The 18,733-nt window shown below is 41.3% G+C and overlaps 2 protein-coding genes across 2 annotated transcripts in view; one reads left to right on the top strand and one right to left on the bottom strand.

The window, feature by feature from the left end:
- The window catches only part of prkg1b (protein kinase cGMP-dependent 1b), a 44,061-nt gene that overhangs the window by 11,016 nt on the left and 14,312 nt on the right, over positions 1 to 18,733 (top strand). The window contains exon 3 of the mRNA XM_084741397.1: positions 14,573 to 14,686. Coding sequence (XP_084597523.1) covers positions 14,573 to 14,686 — 114 coding nt within the window. The remainder of the gene's footprint in view (positions 1 to 14,572; positions 14,687 to 18,733) is intronic.
- Positions 9,418 to 11,058, bottom strand: LOC146311472 (E3 ubiquitin-protein ligase TRIM39-like). Its single transcript, XM_084741396.1, has one exon. The coding sequence runs from the start codon at positions 10,829 to 10,831 to the stop codon at positions 9,446 to 9,448; it is 1,386 nt and encodes a 461-aa protein (XP_084597522.1). The 5' UTR covers positions 10,832 to 11,058; the 3' UTR covers positions 9,418 to 9,445.

Below are 18,733 nucleotides of genomic sequence, written 5' to 3'. Positions count from 1 at the left end.
ACAACAATCCTCCAGATGGCTGATCCTCCGTGCCGGTGGGTGGAAGCAAGCAGTGTGAACCAACTGATGACATTTATATCTAAGTAAAAGCTGCTGGGAGGATTATTCTACGCACTGAATTTAAGAGTGAGTCGTCAAGATCTGAAAAAGCTCCTGTTATCAGATTTTACACAGAAGGGATGTGAGGTAATGAGCAGATTAACCTTAAAATGAGTCTTTTTTGAATGGAGTCTGGTGTGGGCAGCCAAGGTTCAGACAGACAGATTGTTTGTTCAACTGATAATAGTGTGTATGTGTGTGTGTGTGTGAGAGAGTGACTAAGTGGGTCAGTGTCTGTAGTGGGCGAGTGAGCTCCAGACCTGCTGAGAGAGAGAGAGTGGAGCTTTACGTGTGTGTGTGTGTGTGTGTGTGTGTGTGTGAGAGAGAGAGATAGTAGTTGAAATGTTTAGCTGTTAATAATTAATGATAAATAACAAATAAACTTCCTGTCTTAAGTTAAGAAGAGTCTAAGATAAGATTTTTCATAAATCATTACTAACTTTAGGAATCCTCTATTATCTCAGGTTAGGAAATTTAAAATATTCAATAGACAACTTTTATGCCTGTTACCATAGCAACTAACATTAAGTTTATCATCTTGCTGATCTAAATGACTTTGTTGTTGTTTTTTTAATACTCTGAAACACATTAAAACACACACACACACACACACACACACACACACACACACACACACACACAAAACGGAGCAAAAACAACTGAGCTTGGAGACAGATGAGTTGGAGGTGTTGGTAACATCTGTACAGACATTCAAAGATGTTCTTTCTAGGAAATTTACAACAACGTTAACTCAGGAGATAAAAGATGGAGAACCTGATCTTATACTGATCTAAAGCATGAGTTGAAAACACACGGTGCACAGGATTTAATTTAATCAAGGTGTGTCCAAATCTACCTTTGCTGTTTTGTGCCGGCAGCACAGTGCAGGATACACGTATCATTCAATGAGCCAATCAGAAAATCAGCTCTTCATGCTTCTCTCCTGGTTCGAAAGAGTGAAAGTGTGAGAGCTGGGAATACATGGCGAGGACAGGACGTCTCTAAAGCAGCTTCATGTGTAAATACTTTATTTTCAGTAACACCTGCAAAAACTAGCACAAAACATGACCTGTACATGTCCTGCAGATATGTAACTGGTCATGTTTTACACTCAAGCACCTTGAAATTATGTTATATTTTATAATTCATTATTACTGGAGGAGAGAGATGTCGAGAGGAGAGGCACCTCAGACCGGCTCAGCGGGCTGCCGGAGCTGGATTGAGGCGCTGCTCCACGGTCGCCTGCTCTCCGTCTCCTCCTCCCATCCTCGCTCCTCTGTTCTGCTAACACTACTGTGGTTAGAGGAAACAGAATCGGAAAGTCTTTCTGAAGTTTAACCCGTGCACAAAGTTACACACAGGTTTCCAGCGAGTATATCCAACCAGACCTTTTTCTCTCTGCGTCTGTCAGAGCCTCTTGGTTGTGATGTCATGAAATGATCCGTTGTTGGTCACAGAGTGTCTGTACACTCAGGATAATAATACGGCTGATAACTTTCAATAATATGCAGCTAACTGTTTAGGTGAAGGAGAGGAATGATAGAAACCCAGCTGCAGATAAACCAGGCCTCTCTGTGGTGGGCAGATCATTTATATTGGACAGTTCTACACAAAACTGATTCCAGAATAACATTTCTGGACTGAAAACGGGAGCCATCTTGATTTTGCCTGATGTCTTTTATTAAACCAGCCAACTTTCCACTCACAAAAGGTTTCCTTTAAAATATGGAATTAGCTGCTCAGCTAGTCAGGATTTTTGCATAAAACATCGTCTCAGTAACTGTTCATCTGTAACCGTGGTTTTCCTAAACCAGGTCCTAAGTCTAATCACCATGGTTACCACACAGTGAAGAGATACGGGCTCTGGCCTCCAGCTGCCTGGTTTCTGTACGATGTTAAAGTTGTGATTCGAGGGTTTCTCCTCATCAGACAGCCGGTGGCAACAACAGAGAGTTAAAAATAATCTGCAGACGATTCAAAGAGTTGTGAGAAAAAAAGAGAAAGTGTTTCGGACTCAGTAAACTAAAAAAAAAAAACAAAAAAACACAAAGAATAAGATCAGTGAACAAAGCAGATCTGATCAGCATCCACTGTGTTTGTGTGAGTGTGCGCACGTGCATGCATGTGTGTGTGTGTGCGAGTGTGTGTGTGTGCAGATGGCAGCTAAATATAACGACTTCTGTCACAGGAAGAGGAAGTGATCCCTAAAAACAGACCACAACTGAGATTGATAGATAGTGTGTGTGTGTGTGTGTGTGTGTGTGTGTGTGTGTGTGTGTGTGTGTGTGTGTGTGTGTGTTGTAAATCTCACTAATTCTGTGTTTGGAGGAAGAAACAGATGCAGCAGTTTTGTCTCATTATGTAAAAGACAGAACACACACACACACACACAGACACATACACACACACGGCTCTCTGGTGGATGCGGTTGGCATGGCAACTTGTTGGATGACCATATTTGGCATTTAAAATGTTTTCACGGTTTGGAAAATTTGGCATCAGTTTATAATAGATGAAAAGAAAGAGGGAAAAAATAGAAGGAGAAAGGAGACATTAGAGGAGAAGTGGAGGGAGGAAGGAAGGAAGGGAGGAAGTAATGTAGGATGCAGGGATATGAGATGTCAGACTGAGGAAGGAGGAGGCACAGTGGGGTATTAGAGAACAGATGGAGGGAAGAAGAAGAAGAAGAAGAAGAAGAAGAAGAAGAAGAAGGAATACTTTATTAATCCTTGAGGGGAAATTACTTTCTTTTCACTCTGTTGTAATTTTGTATATACACACTCAGGCCCAAAATACACACACACACACACACACACACACACACACACACACACACACACAGGACGTTTAGACGTGCATGTGAGAGACATGTCAGAGTGAGGGGGCTGCACACATACATACAGTCAGGGGTTCAGTACCTCAGCAGTGCTCAGGAGGTGAACTGGCTCCTCTTCAGCCACCAGTCCACACTCTCAACAGGAACCGGTTTTCGATTCCCATCTCTAACAGCAACGCTGTCAGGAACTACCTCTTGTTTTCCCCAAAAGGAACAGAGAGGAGGGAAGAGTTAGTGCAGGGCTCCCAATGACCTCAAGGCCTTAGTTTGATCCAGCATATGATTTGTAAAATTGCCTGACACCTCCGAGACGTGGACAACAGCATTTAATGCCCTGGGCACAGACTGACAGGCTCCGGGTTTAAGGATGGGTTTTGGAGAGAAGAGGGAAAAGTTGGGATATTTTATTGTGAGTGGTGTTGAAAATGTTCCAAATAAATGATAAAATGTAAAAATTACAGAGAAAAAGATTCTGAAGGTGAACTGAGATCAACCTTTATTTTTGTTCAGATCTCATCAAACATTTTGTGTGTCTGAGCTGTAACCTGTGAGAAGAGCAGGAATCAGGTTTTATTCTCATTAGAGAAAACCGTTTGTGATAAAGTCGTGTTTCTCTGTCGGAGCCACTGAAGCTCTTCAGTCGCTTTAACGAGTTTATAAAACCACAACTCAAACAGTGGAGTGGATGCAAATGAATTGATTTGGAGTGTCTGTGTTTCAGTTTTAGAGCAACAAAGACAGTGGAGGATGTCTCACTCTGATCTCTGCTGTTTGTCATTGTTATGGTCTAATGAAGCCAGAGCGCACAGTTCACACACTTTAATACCCTGCAGAGACACATTATATCATCTGATCATCTCCACACACACTTTTTTTTCTGATTCCTTCTTCTGTCTGAGGGGGAGGAGACATGTTTGGAGGCAGAGCTGCTGAAAAATGTTGAATAGTCCTGATAATTATCGTGGCCAGGAGAATTCAAGATGGCGATGTTATCGCAATATTGATAGAAATCTGGGGAGAAAAATGCTGTAAGTCAAATTCATCTTCAGCTTTGTTTATGATGCGTTTTCCCATCAGAAACATCACGATTCACGCGTCACAGTGAAGGAAGGCTGCGTTCAGTCGTGTTAAACTGACTTTTCTGTGTTGTTTCAGTCCTGAAAATTATGCTACTAACAACAACATTTCTGTGACACGTTACATTTCTGAAACGTCTCTTGTAACGTTCCAGCAGGTCTAATTACAGAATGTCATTGTCCAAATGTTTCCACCACTTTTAGGACATGTGAGAACATCAACATGTTCCTGCTAAGACGGGGTCAGATTTTACAATCATGTACAACATGACATTTTAAATGAAATGTTGCAGTATTGTCACTGCAACATAACATTTTAACTGTACTTTTGTAGTAACGTCGCTACAATGTAAAGTTTTAAGTTTAATGTTGCTGCAACATAAATGAACAGAGGTTCCCATCAGTGTTCTTTCATAACGTCATTTTTATTCTCTTTCTCTCCAAACCTACAAACAAACATCTAGTTCACCAAAAACACGAGCAGGTTCCTGTCCAACACTGCACACAGAACCACACAGAACCACACAGAACAACACAGAACCACACAGAACCATACAGAACCACACAGAACCACACAGAACCACACAGAACAACACAGAACCACACAGAACCACACAGAACAACACAGAACCACACAGAACCATACAGAACCACACAGAACCATACAGAACAACACAGAACCACACAGAACCACACAGAACCACACAGAACAACACAGAACAACACAGAACCACACAGAACAACACAGAACCACACAGAACCACACAGAACAACACAGAACCACACAGAACCACACAGAACCATATAGAACCACACAGAACCACACAGAACAACACAGAACCACACAGAACCACACAGAACCACACAGAACCATACAGAACCACACAGAACCATATAGAACCACACAGAACCACACAGAACAACACAGAACCACACAGAACCATACAGAACCACACAGAACCATACAGAACAACACAGAACCACACAGAACCATACAGAACCACACAGAACCACACAGAACCATACAGAACCACACAGAACCATATAGAACCATATAGAACCACACAGAACCACACAGAACCACACAGAACAACACAGAACCACACAGAACCACACAGAACCACACAGAACCATACAGAACCACACAGAACCACACAGAACCACACAGAACAACACAGAACCACACAGAACAACACAGAACCACACAGAACCATACAGAACCACACAGAACCATACAGAACAACACAGAACCACACAGAACCATACAGAACCATACAGAACCACACAGAACCACACAGAACCATATAGAACCACACAGAACCACACAGAACCACACAGAACAACACAGAACCACACAGAACAACACAGAACAACACAGAACCACACAGAACCACACAGAACCATATAGAACCACACAGAACAACACAGAACCACACAGAACCACACAGAACCACACAGAACCATATAGAACCACACAGAACCACACAGAACCACACAGAACAACACAGAACCACACAGAACAACACAGAACAACACAGAACCACACAGAACCACACAGAAGAGAGGTGCAGTCCTTCACTGAAGAGTAACACAGAGGAGTTTGTGTGGAAACAGTCGACACACACACACACACACACACACACACACACACACACACACACACACACACACACACACACTCCACTCTGTTTCATTAGCAGCTCCTCTCTCTCTCTCTGTGGTGGTCGGACGCCCACGCTCTCTCGTCGCTCTCCGTCCACCTCGTCTCTGAACACGTTTCCTGTAGTTTGACGTGTGGTTCCTCCTCTGACAGAGAGAACTGCTGTAATTCATTCAGTGTGTTCACATGTTCTCGTGTTCCACCTGCATGTTTCCATCATATCAGAACGAACGTCTGCTTTTATATCCTGCTGCCAGTTTCCTGCCAATGAAAGCGCAGCTGAGGACGGACAGATGGACACATGGTTCACACGGAAAATACTCTTCGCTTGTCTTTGTTATGTCATTAGCGTTCTTCCTCGGTAACACACACTGCAATCTGCAGATAATAATAACTTTCATTATCAATGAATCTACAGATTATTTTTAATTGATTTATGTTGGATTCAGCACTGTGGACAGAGATGCAGTAGAATAAATGTTTTTGTACAGTGCTTTCCCTGGATGCAGCTGATTGGACTGATATAGGCAACACTCGTTTGTGCTCATTTAAATATTTCATATATTTTATCCAAGCCTCGGCAGATGTGGGTGGGACCATTTTTAATGGTCACACCTGTCTGTCTGTGTGTCAGATCGACTGAATCTCCTCAGATATAAATTAACCTTTGATTAAAGTTCAGAAAGTCTCTCCTGAGTCTGCTCAGTTTTTCATAAAATCCACATTAATATAAAATATTTGACTCGCTCCCGTCTGTGTGTGTTTGTGTTGTGACACGGATCACTCTGACATTTCCAGTTTCCTGACGTCCATATCAATCTGTCTTCATCAATATTAGTTTTAAATGTCAGAGTGTGTTCAGATGCTATCTGACATCTCAGACACGCAATCAGCTGATCAACACACAAACATCAGCTGTAAACACTGAACATGTTTGATCCTCCAGCTGCAGACGACAAAACAAAATCAGCTGTCACATCTGAAGTTAGCTAATGCTAATGTAAACTCTTAACTAGCTAGTTAACAGTTTATGCTGCATTAAAATGGAACTCATGAACTCTTAATTACAACAAGTCGCTTTCAGAAAACGTCTAGTTTACGATGTTGTGAATATCACGCGCTAACATTAGTTTAACTGAAGATGTGACTGTATGTAGCTTTCACTGATCCTCCAGCTGAACACATGTAAGAACAAGAAGCAGCAAAGGAAGAAGCTGACCACGGTTTCAAAAGTGGGCGGGACTTAGGACGGGTCAACGGCAAAGTGAAACCAAAACTGACAGGATGACGTCACAAAAACATGACGTTTGCTTCAGACGCTCAGGTGTGAAAATACCAAACTGTTGTGGGAAAACAGATGAAAGACTCAGGAGAAATATTTCATCATCATGTCAGTAAAAAAAAAAGCGTCATGTTTCTTCCAAAAACACGTCAGCTGATCAGAACAAAGTGTTTCTAAATTCAGTCTGCAGTGTGATGTGAACAGATCAGTTTACAGGCTGATTCACGTCTGCTTTTATTCAAAAATCTGATTCATCAGCGTCTCCTCTGCTACTGCTGCTGTGTGTGTGTTTGTGTGTGAGTGTGTGTGTGTGTGTGTGTGTGTGTGTGTGTGTGTGCGTGTGCGTGTGCGTGCGTGCGTGCGTGCGTGCGTGCGTGTGTGTGTGTGTGTGTGTGAGTGTGTGTGTGTGTGTGTAATAGGAACAAATGTATTTTGTTCTACTGCTGCAACACATTGGAAACAAAATAAATCTCTCAGATGCTGTTTTATTTGAGTGTTGGATTAAACTCAACACACACACAAACACACACAAACACACACACACATTAAAGGCAGGGGGAACGACAGGTGGCCTGTGTGTGTGTGTGTGTGTGTGTGTGTGTGTTTAGAGATTTTGCATATCAAAAGCTGTGTGCTGTCATTAGTCAGGAGAACTGATGAATCTGAATCATTTTCTCACCAGTTGTTCAGGACATTTATGTGAATTAATGAGGCTCTTTAACATCTTTGTTTCAATACAGCCGATTGTTTCTTTAAACGTTTTTTATTCTTCTGTCTTTGTGATGATTATTGTATGTCTCAAACACGTGTGTCAGTTTTGGATCTGGGCGGGCCAATCACAGCAGTTTATTAAATACGGGGCAGGTCTTAATGTGATGACTCACAGACGAAGGTTAGGCAGTAATGGATTACCTGTAATGGCATCATGTAACTCAGATACAAAAGAAAGTGTAACTGTATTCCATTAAAGTTTCAGTAAAAACCAACTGCTAATGTTTTGTTAATTATTAGCAGATCAGCTGTATTACGTTTTCCAGCTGTACCTAATAAAATGGCCACTGAACATCTGTGATGACATATTATTGGTCTCCTGGTCTGAACTTTATCCTCTCATGCTAATGATCAGCGTGTGTCTGATTGTTACTCTGCTGCTGATTGGTTGAATTATTGTTCTGTTGTTAATGTGTTTCTTTGCTTTATGATTTGAACAGATGACAGATGACTTTTATTTAACGTGACTGTTAGAAACAATCCCGCTGAAATCAGACAGTTGTTCTCTGAAAAATCAAAAACAATCAATCAAATCTCTTTTTTTCCCTTTTATTTTGAAGGTCAACACAATTCCACTGAACTGTCCTCCGCATGTTGTTTCACCTGACAGTTTATTGATTTATTGATCCGCTAACTGTTCATTAATATGACATGAGACGTCCACCTTAAACATGATAAATCCACCTTAAATAGAACGACTCCTCTGACTGACTGATTTAGAGCAGATTGAAACTGAATTTAAAAAGTTTTACAGACAGAATCATGTCAACTTCATTACATCAAATACAACATTTACACATATTTTAAATATTGTAAAACATTTTACATACTGTAAACATTTTTTACAAACATTAACTTTGTTTGGAAAGTTTATCATCTGGACTGGAAATTAAAATAAAGTTAAAGTTAAAATCTTTAAGAAAGTGTCTTATTTTGTTTTATTATTGTACCTTAAAATGAAGTACAACCAAAAAAAGTACATATACAATACTTTAAAATATATTTTACATTTTAATTAGAACAGCAGCCTTTAAGACATACGATCAACCCCAGCTACTTTAGATCGGGAACCACCACACAGAGTTGAGGTTCTTTCATCCCCCCTGGAGATCTAATGGATCCCAGAGAGCATCAGAATCACCCTCTGGAGGGAGAGGAAACAGAGACGGGGAAGCGAGCCGGGTCATGTGATCAGCGTTTCTGAGCCTTCTCCCGCCAACTTCAGGTCTCTCATAAACAAGATGGATGTGATCAGAGTGAGAACTACGCCTAAATCTGTGACGATCATCATCGACATCCCAGACACGCCTACTGAGCCGACCGGCTGCTCTGTTTAGAGGGTGGACAGAACGAGGGACGAGGGACAAGAGCAGAGGATGAGGCTTGTGTGTGGAGGAGCTTGTTTCCCAGAGTTGTGGCCTCCATCACACCCCTCCCTGCCCCGACACACAGCAGACCCCAAGAACCGTGACCAAGACCAAACACACACTTTCACACATCAAGGACCTTGAAACGCAGACACACGCATTTTCAGAAACACAACAACAAAGACTGTGACCAGGACGCAATTTGCACGAATTGTAAACAGTAGTTCCAGGAAACCTGAGTATAATGACAGTCAAGATCTTTCTGAGTCTGGTTTCTGACTCTGATTCTCATATGTTTGTAATAAAGACGCAGCAGGAGGATCAACATCATGAATATAATCGTCCTGTTTCTCTCTAACTGCTCTGTTCCACTGTCACACACACCTTCACTGGTAAAATCTGCAGGTTATCCACAGTCATAAAGTATGGAAACATCCTGTCAGTGAAAGTGTGTGTGAAGGTGTGTATGTGTGTGTTAGTATCAGGATCAGAGAACGACAGCGTTCCTCTGTTCAAGTCCAGATTCACTCTGATCCTCTGGAGCTTCTTCTGGACTCTGAGATCAGTGTCTGGATCTGATGGTGACTGCGCTGAATATTTACCTTGAAACAACTCTACTCTCCAGAATCCAGACCGTATGACTCTCTTCCTCTGGACGGACTCAGAGAATACACCCAGTATCCAGTAAGGACTGTCTCCGACCTCGACGTCCCAGCTGTGAGTCCCTGAGTCAAAGCCCTCAGAGCCCAGAACAGCCCAGGGATATTTAAACCTCTCTGGATTATCAGGAACCTGCTGTTCCTCTCCCAGTATCACACTGGTCAGATCTTCAGACAGGATCAGTTCTGGGTTTGCAGTGTTTGGGTCCAGAATGACAGGAGTGTAGGAGACCATGTCCTTCATCTTGTTCCAGATGTTGAAGGTCAGGTTGCCCAGATGTTTGGCCTGGTCTATCAGAGCTCCTGAGTGCAGCTGTGGAGCCTCCAGCAGGAGGCGCTGCTGGACTCTTTCCACTGCAGCCTTGTATTTGTGCAGGAATGAGACGTCTTCAGCTCTCAGCTCGTCCTCTGTGTCTCTGACTGTGTGTGAAAGAGCTGCTATGTCTCTGCTCAGAGCCTCCATCTTCTCCTTCATCATCTGACTCTTCTGCTCCTCTTCCTCCCTCAGTGCAGCCAGCCTGGCCTCCTCTTCCTCTTCTAGAAACTGGTGAAGCTTCTTAAACTGATCCTTAATCTGCGTCTCTGAGCGTCGGGCCTGGACCTTCACATGTTCTGCTGTTTGATCAAACTTCAGTTTAACTTGTTCAAAAACCTTCAACTTCCTCTTCAAGAGCTTCAGAGATTTCTGGAGCTCCTCTTTGTGCTCCTGTGCAGCTTCATCGATGGGTCTGAATCTGTGGTCGGTGTGTCTTTCTGAATCTCTGCAGACGAGACACACTGGCTGCTGATGGTCCAGACAGAAGAGTTTGAGTTTCTCCGAGTGCAGACTGCAGAGAGACTCTGGACATCTCTGGTCTCTCTGCTGTAAGAAGGACTCACACAGGTTCTTTAAAGCCCGGTTAGGAAGTGACTCTTTTGAGGATTTTCTCTTACAAACTGGACACTCGCGAGTTTTTTTCTGTCTCCACCAGCTCTTCAGACAGTCTTTACAGAAGCTGTGGCTGCAGGACAGAATCACAGGGTCTCTGAAAATGTCCTGACAGATTGGACAGCAGAGATCCTCCTCTGATCTGGAAGACATTTTGTCTCTGAGTGAAGCTGAAAACACAGCAGACACAAAGTCCAGTCAGTCACGGCTGACCTCCAACTACAGACCTGTATCTATTCTCAGAAATAAAAAGTGCCTCATGACACCGTCTGTGCTGCTGCACTGTCACTGGAACCATTAATATTAACATTAATTAAGCAATTAGATTAAATCCCCTTTTCCTCTGTCAATATACAAGGTACACAACATAAAGTATCTCTTTACACTGATGACACGTTCCTCTATTTCACCAATATTTCAAAGTCCTTACCTGAAATACTACAAGTCTTTACACAGTTCAGTTTATTTTCTGGTTACAAAATTAATTTGGATAAATCTCTTAACGTCTAAGCAAAACCCTTGACGTTTAAATATGATTAAATTGTGTGACATATCAAACACAAATTACAATAAACACAAACTGGAAATTTTATCTGTTATCCAGAGATGGTCTAGTCTAAAAATGTCATTTTGAGGCAGAAATTCCATAATAAAAATGAATGTTCTTGGTCAAACTTTCTTTTTTCTGTGAACCTTATGCCTGCACCAGCGAAATACTTTGGGCAGTTACTTTCCTTGACCTCTAAATTCATCTGGAATGGTACCTGAGCACCTGATTTTAAATTATATTACTGGGCAGTCGAGATAAAGCTGCTGACAACCTGGTGTGACAAGTAAGCAGCTACACTTTGGCATCAAGTACAACAGGAACCAGTAAAACCAGGCCTTGAATCTTGATCAGCATGTAGAACGTCTGGACCAATCATAGGTCTGATGTTCAGTATAGTATGTGGTTAGTGTGGTTATGGTCTGTCACGTCACGCTCTGTGACTGTTCTCCAGTTTGGTATAATGACACTTTACTACAGAAACCTGGCTGATATTTCCACGACTGTTGAGCCTCTGAAGTTGACTGGAACAATATTTCATCAAACATATTTATCTCTTCAAAAAACCCAACACATGAGCTTATTCACTATAAACTCATAAGTTGTGTTGTGATTGCGTTTCTGTCTTTCTTTGTAAGGCTATGGTTAATTATACTTAGTTAGGGTTAAGCAGTTTGTAGGAATGAAAACCCTTTCCTGTCCTACGGAAACTTCTCATAACTAAGAAGAGAGCCATGCAAACTGTTTAGCCGTCCGACTCTGTCTTCATGTGTCAAATTCAATAAAAAGTTGATCACAAAACATGAAACTTCACAAACATGAACCTCCTGAACTTGAGCTTCATGAACACCTGAGCAAGCATGAACGCCTTTATAACTTCTTATCATGTTTCAGGAAAACAAACTCTACAGATTCAGTCTCAGAAAGTACAGTGAGTCTCGGCTGCCCTCCCTCCTCGACTGACTTGAGTTCAGTTTTCAGTTAAACTCACCTTCAGTGTGTGGAGTGTCGGCAGGTTGAAGCAGCAGTGTTGTAGTTTCACTCTTTTCTCTCCTGTAGCTGAACTCACTCACAGGAAGTGGTTAGTTTGGTCTGAAGGTGAACTCAGGTGCTTCAGGTGACCGAGGTCTTTGTTAGACCTCATCCACTGAATGCTGTTGCTTCACATGTAACACGGAGGTGTGTTTCAGTCCAAAGTACTTTTTTTTATCTTCACTATCTTCTCTTACTCCCGTTCTGATACCTGAACTTTGTGCATCGGCCAATGTGAAGCACTGATCTGATGCCAGTCTGTTAAAGAAAAATCCTCAGAGTTCAATCAGTCGATAAAGAGTCTGTTTAGTTTCCCACAACTTTAAAACAGTTTGCAATCACAAAAGAAAGACATCTGAAAAACTTCTGTTCTACCAACAAACCACATCAAGAAATAAAGACTGAAATAAGAGCATCTGATTATTCGTCCTCCTGACACACCCTTCAGAGAACGCAGGCATTTCCTCTTACTGAAAATTTAAAATTAGGTGTACAGGACACTGCTGGGAAACAGCAGGGCCCCGTTTCGACGTAATACATGATGTGGTGTTTGTCCTACTGTCAAACCTCTCTCTTCTACATATACTGTAAACAGAGGGTATGCTGTGATATCACTTTCTAAATGGAACACCCCCCCTCAGATAGACTGAACTGTAAAATATCATGCAACATGGCTGCCTTTAGAAGAGAAACTGTGAAACTTGGAGTTAAACAGTCAGTTATCTGCTTACATCAAAGGCAGCTGGACTCAGCGGTGATCTTGATAACTTTTGAATGATAGCAGTGAAGCTAAGCTAACTGACAAATGTATTGCATTTCCCGTGATCACTTCATAATGTGAGTCAAGACCCGTCTGGTTCTACTTCCTGTCAGACAGATTTCCACCTGTCCTGGATCTTGACGGGCCAATCAGAACTGTTAATTAAATATGAAGCAGGTTTTAATGTTAGCCGCACAGACCAAATGCTAATGTTAGCTGCACAGACTAAATGCTAATGTTAGCTGCACAGACCAAATGCTAATGTTAGCTGCACAGATGATGTTTTGTTAATAGTTTAAGTAATACAGGTTCTAGGTTTAAAGGTGGTCTTGTATTTGAAGACATTTTCTTACAAAGTGGACACTCATGTTTGTTTCTGTCCAGCAGCTCTGCAGACAGTCTGTACAGAAGCTGTGGCTGCAGGACAGAAGGACAGGATCTCTGAAGACGTCCTGACAGATTGGACTGCAGAGATCCTCCTCTGATCTGGAAGACATTTTGTCTCTGAGTGAATCTGAAGACACAACAGACACAAAGTTCAGTCACCTTGAACTACAGACCTGTATCTGTTCCCAGAGTTGCCACCCACTTTGACCAGGTGTTGTGTACCTCACAGGGCCCTATGCAACTTGTGCAGTGTGTATATAGGGCCGACCAGCTCTGTCTTTATGTGAACATGAACTCTTTTATAACTTCTAGTCATGTTTCAGGAAAACAAACTCTACAGATTCAGTCTCTCAGAAAGTACAGTGAGTCTCGGCTGCCCTCCCTCCTCGACTGACTTGAGTTCAGTTTTCAGTTAAACTCACCTTCAGTGTGTGGAGTGTCGGAAGCAGCAGTGTTGTAGTTTCACTCTTTTCTCTCCTGTAGCTGAACTCACTCACAGGAAGTGGTTAGTTTGGTCTGAAGGTGAATCTGATCAGCTGTTTTTCTGTGTGTTAGTCTACTTTAAGTGAAGAAGAACAAACTGTTTCCTGGTTTGTCTCAGGTGAGTCAGGTGAGGTGAAGCTTTTGTCAGACCGGTTCTGCCGCGTGTTGTTGCTTCCAATATAACACGGGGGTGTGTCTGGGTCCAAAGTATTGATTGATGACTTCATTATCTTCACTATCTTCTCTTACTGCCTCCCACTCCAATACCTAAACTTAAAATAAAAAATAAAAAATAAAAAATAAAATTCTGAATGATGTGTGTACAGTGCAAATTACAGCCTGACATTAAATCTGACTTGCCAATTTTGGGGAGTTTTCCTGTTTTGCTTATAGTGGAAAAAATTCATAATAAGAAAGAAAGACAGAATAATCAGAACAAAAATAACAGCAGTGATTGACGCTGCTTGGATCCTTAAATATTTACTGTACTTTGTTCAGTGGTCATTCTGCTGATGGTCACTGCTGGCTGTTCAAAGAAATTAGTGTTTGCTTTGGCCAATGAAAACTAGCTTTCTGTTTCCTGTCTGGTGCTTCATGTATGTGACTCTAAACTGTGCTTCTTGATTTTCTGTTTAAATCTTTCAAAATAAAGCATCTCCTCTCTGTCTTTGTGTCTGTGTTCCAGAGGGGAAGGTGGAGGTGACCAAAGAGGGGATGAAGTTGTGCACGATGGGACCAGGAAAAGTGTTCGGAGAACTGGCCATCCTCTACAACTGCACCAGGACAGCTACTGTCAGGAGTGAGTACGCTCTGTGTGTGTGTGTGTGTGTGTGTGTGTGTGTGTGTGTACATGTCCTATCAAGGCATGTGGTCTTCTTGCAACATGTGAGGAAACGCGTATCTCCACCCAGTCCTCACAATCCTGTCCTCAGTCAGGTCTCGTAACGCTTCATAATTTAATGCTGATTTTTATTTTTCAGTTAAAAGCAGCAGTTTCTTGTTTCAGTAAGAACCCACTGCTTTTTTTCTCCCTTCACTAAATTTCTCTGTAACACATTGAACTGTTATTTCTTCACATCCTGTTGATAATTTAAAAGTTTTAAATTAATATTCTGATGATTCCTTTAAAATGTTCTTCTAATCTTGAATGAATTATTGGATGAACTGGATTTAAGGAAAATAAATAGTTTAACTTGTCACACCTGGCAGATACACGAGGGGCTGCAAAATGACCATGAATTTATCTGTGGAGGGTGGATGTGCCAGTGTTGTGCTTTAACGCAGTAAAAGAGCAGCGTTCAGTGAACGAGCTCATATTTTTGGTGAACGTTGAACTGAAGAAATCAGTTTGCAATTAATGAACGTGAACGTTGTTCACTCCTGACAGAGATAAAGGCTCCAGCTGATGAAAGAAAAGTGATCACAGCAGAGAGTGTGAATATGGACAGAGGTGTCGACGTGATATAAAAACTGGCTGTGTTCAAAACCGCATACTTACTACTACATACTTCCATACCCATACTATCCGTACTCCATACTGCTTCTCGCATACTCAAAAAATCGCATACTGCCAGTGTAGACACACTGCATACTCAAAGAGTTAGTATGAGTAGTAGGTAAGTCTGCGGTTTGGAACACAGCCTCTGTCTTTGATCATGAAGCCTCATGTCTCTCTGTTATTCTGTGGTTTATCAGTGAAGTGTATGAAGTCTGTTAACAGGTTTTGTTAGTTTGTTTGTGTTGTTGTGTGTTTTAACCAGAGGTGAAAAGTCTACACACTCTTCTCTTATTCAGAAAATACTGATTCAACCTGTTTCCTGCAGTAAAAGTGAAAAAGTTCAGGCTCTGAAATGTCCTCAAAGTATAAAAGTAAAGTCCTTTTCTACTGACTGTTTCTGAGCAAAGACAACTGAACCTCAGCTTTTCTCCTGTTGAGCCAATTCTCCATTTTATTGTTATTTTATTTTGTTACATCTTTTTACAGAGTTTTGAGTGTTGTGTCTTTTTTCATCTTGTTAGTTTTTCCTCTTGTTGCGTCTTTTTTGTCTTGTTACATCTTTTACATTGTTTTTCATCCTGTTACAGCGTTTTCATCTCATGTCTTTTTGGTCTTGTTATGTCTTTGTCAGTGTTTTCGTCTTGTTATGTCTGTCTTACGTGATAATTATCCTTTAATAAAGTCTAATAAGGGTCTAATGGAAACATACTATTTCAGTACAGATGCACAGCTTGTTACTGGTGTTAGTCTACTGTAAAATATGTTTCACATGTTTATTTTTTTGTACAGAAGAACCTAAATTACTGTTGTGGATTTGGGTTTCCAGAGGTTTTAAAGGTTAAAGGGGAGGTTCCTAATCACACAGACATCAGTGTTTTTAGACAGAAATGTTCCACAGAGCAGCTCGAAATGAACAGCTGGAAGTTCTTCCTCTGCTGAGATTTCCTCCAGAAAAAAAAACTCTGCGGCAGCGCTGAACATTAACTGTTTGGTGTCCTGATGGCTGGAGGAGACGAGAAGAGTGGGAGGCAGCAGTCTGAACCAATAAAAGATCAGCCACAACTCTGACAGCAGTGTGTGTGTCTGTGTGTCTCTCTGTGTGTGTATGTGGACCTCCAACTTTTTGTCAGTGCTTCCTGGTAGAGTGTTCACTAAGCAGCGGTTGCCAGGCAACACCATCCGGTCCAGCCAATGAGCAAAGTTTTGGCAACAGTGTCTCTTGGCAACAGCGTTGGGTTCGAGGGGATTCGTTTCCGTTTGCTGAAGCTTTTTGCTCGTTATCTTCACATTAACACACGAGCTCCAGCTGGAGTTGGAGATGTGCATTCGCTGCTTTTACACTGTAACTCAGAGCGGTCGATGTCAGCTTCGTCTGAATAATTCAAATCAGTTTATACAAAAACAGAAAACTCTAAGTGATGTTTCTCTGACAAGATCTGACAAGATCAAACTGACATATAATTAGGAGGCTTCTTAAATGGTGTTAAATTCCTTAAAGGTTTGGTTTGGGCTCATAAAAGCAAACTTTTTTTTACCCACATTATGCAGATTTAAGATGCCTAGATGTGATTTTAAAAGGAGAACGGCTGCACTTTTAAAACAAAACACCAATTAAACAGCAGGACACAGAGAACATTGGTCTCTGAATTTATCTGAGTAATAACAGTTGAGTAACGCAGGAGATTCGCTCGACCGAAATTTTTAAAGAAAGTTTAAAAATCACAAAATAAAACAAATAAAAAGTACACTGTCAAAAAGCTGAGCTCAAACTCTAATCTAATCTAGTAATCTTTTGTTGAGATAATTTACTTTTCTTCTTTAGATAAACTTCAATCTTTGAGTTTTACAAACACCCAAAAAAAATGTAGTTAAAAAATTCAAGTGATTTCTAAAACTAAAAGACAAAGTTTATCTGAAGAAGAAACTAGAAAGCTTTTAAAACTCAAATCTATTGCAGTACGTCTGTGCGCTCCACAGGTTTCACCTACTTTTCAACTGACAAGATTGTGACGGGATTAATTAATCAATTAATTGAGGAAATGACCAAGAGATTAATCAACAGTGGAAATAATCGTTAGTTGAAGTCCTGTTATTATGGATTGTAGATGGTGAAATCTTTACATTCCTGCAGTTTTATGTTTTCGTTGACAGTCAAAACTTTTTTGAAATGTGTTGCTGATGTTCAGTGAGTCATGATCCACTACATGAAAAATAATCATCCAGCCGTGACGAGCGCTCACCTGGAACACACACCAGCACGTTCAGATCTGCTCAGTCCGTAATATTCGCTGCTGTGGAGTGTCTCCTGTTGTTTCCGTGGTTACAGAGACACTTGGCATCTCCGTAGCAACAGACAGCAGGTCATAAAGCAGTGGAAACAAGAAATAAAAAGTAATGACCAAACAGACACCTCAGTTCTACTGCTGCAGCACTACTCTGTTGTCCTCATTAGAACCATAAAGGGTTCTAGGGCTTGTCCTCAGAGGAGAACCCTCTGTTAGAGCCTTTTCTCCTCTTGGAACCATTTCAGAGGGTTCTACCTAGAATTCAACAGATTATATGTAGAACCACCTGTGAAAGGTTTCACCCAGAATCCCAACAAAGAACCCTTCTGTGGTGTAATGGTTCCACCCAGAACCCTCTCTGGAGGTTCTGTTTAGCACTGTTTCAGTAGTTTAAGGGTAGCAACAACTCATTTAGGGGGTTCTACAGAGAACCCTTTCATATTCTAAGGATTTTTATCTAGAACTCACCAAGGGGTTCTCTAGAGAATCTTTTTATATTCTGTTTGTTTTATCTAGAACTCACCAAGGGGGTTTCACCTAGAGTTTTTTAATATTCTGAGGGTTTTATCTAGAACACATTGAAAGGTTTCTATCAAGAACCCTTTTATATCCCAAGGATTTTATCTAGAATTCGACAAGGGGGTTCTACAGAGAACCTTGTTATATTCTAAGCATTTTTATCAAAAACACATTGAAGGGCTTCAATCAAGAACCCACTTATAACCTAAGGATTTTTATCTTGAACTCACTTGGGTTATACTGAGAACCTTCTTATATTCCATTTGTTTTATATAGAACACAGAGGGGGGGTTCTCCTGAGAACTTGTTCCCTGAAATGACTGGACTGAACCCTGAAACATTTTGCTGTTGGGTGGAACAAAAACTGGAACATCTGTTTAGTTCTGATGTGTTTAAGTTTGTTAACTTTGTGTCAAAAGTGTGGAACAGAGAACCGGATGAGTTATTGAATCAGTATTTACTCTGTGAGTTCTGCATCGTTCTTGTTCCTGTCAGTGATGTATGAAGGAGTGAAGATTGGACGTTGTTCTATTTTCAGCCTCGG

Source organism: Lutjanus erythropterus, chromosome 17 (assembly GCF_056507025.1).
Source record: "Lutjanus erythropterus isolate fLutEry1 chromosome 17, fLutEry1.hap2, whole genome shotgun sequence".
NCBI classification, from domain to species: domain Eukaryota; kingdom Metazoa; phylum Chordata; class Actinopteri; order Lutjaniformes; family Lutjanidae; genus Lutjanus; species Lutjanus erythropterus.
Note: the sequence above shows the minus strand (reverse complement) of the source record. Positions and strands in the feature narration are given on the sequence as shown.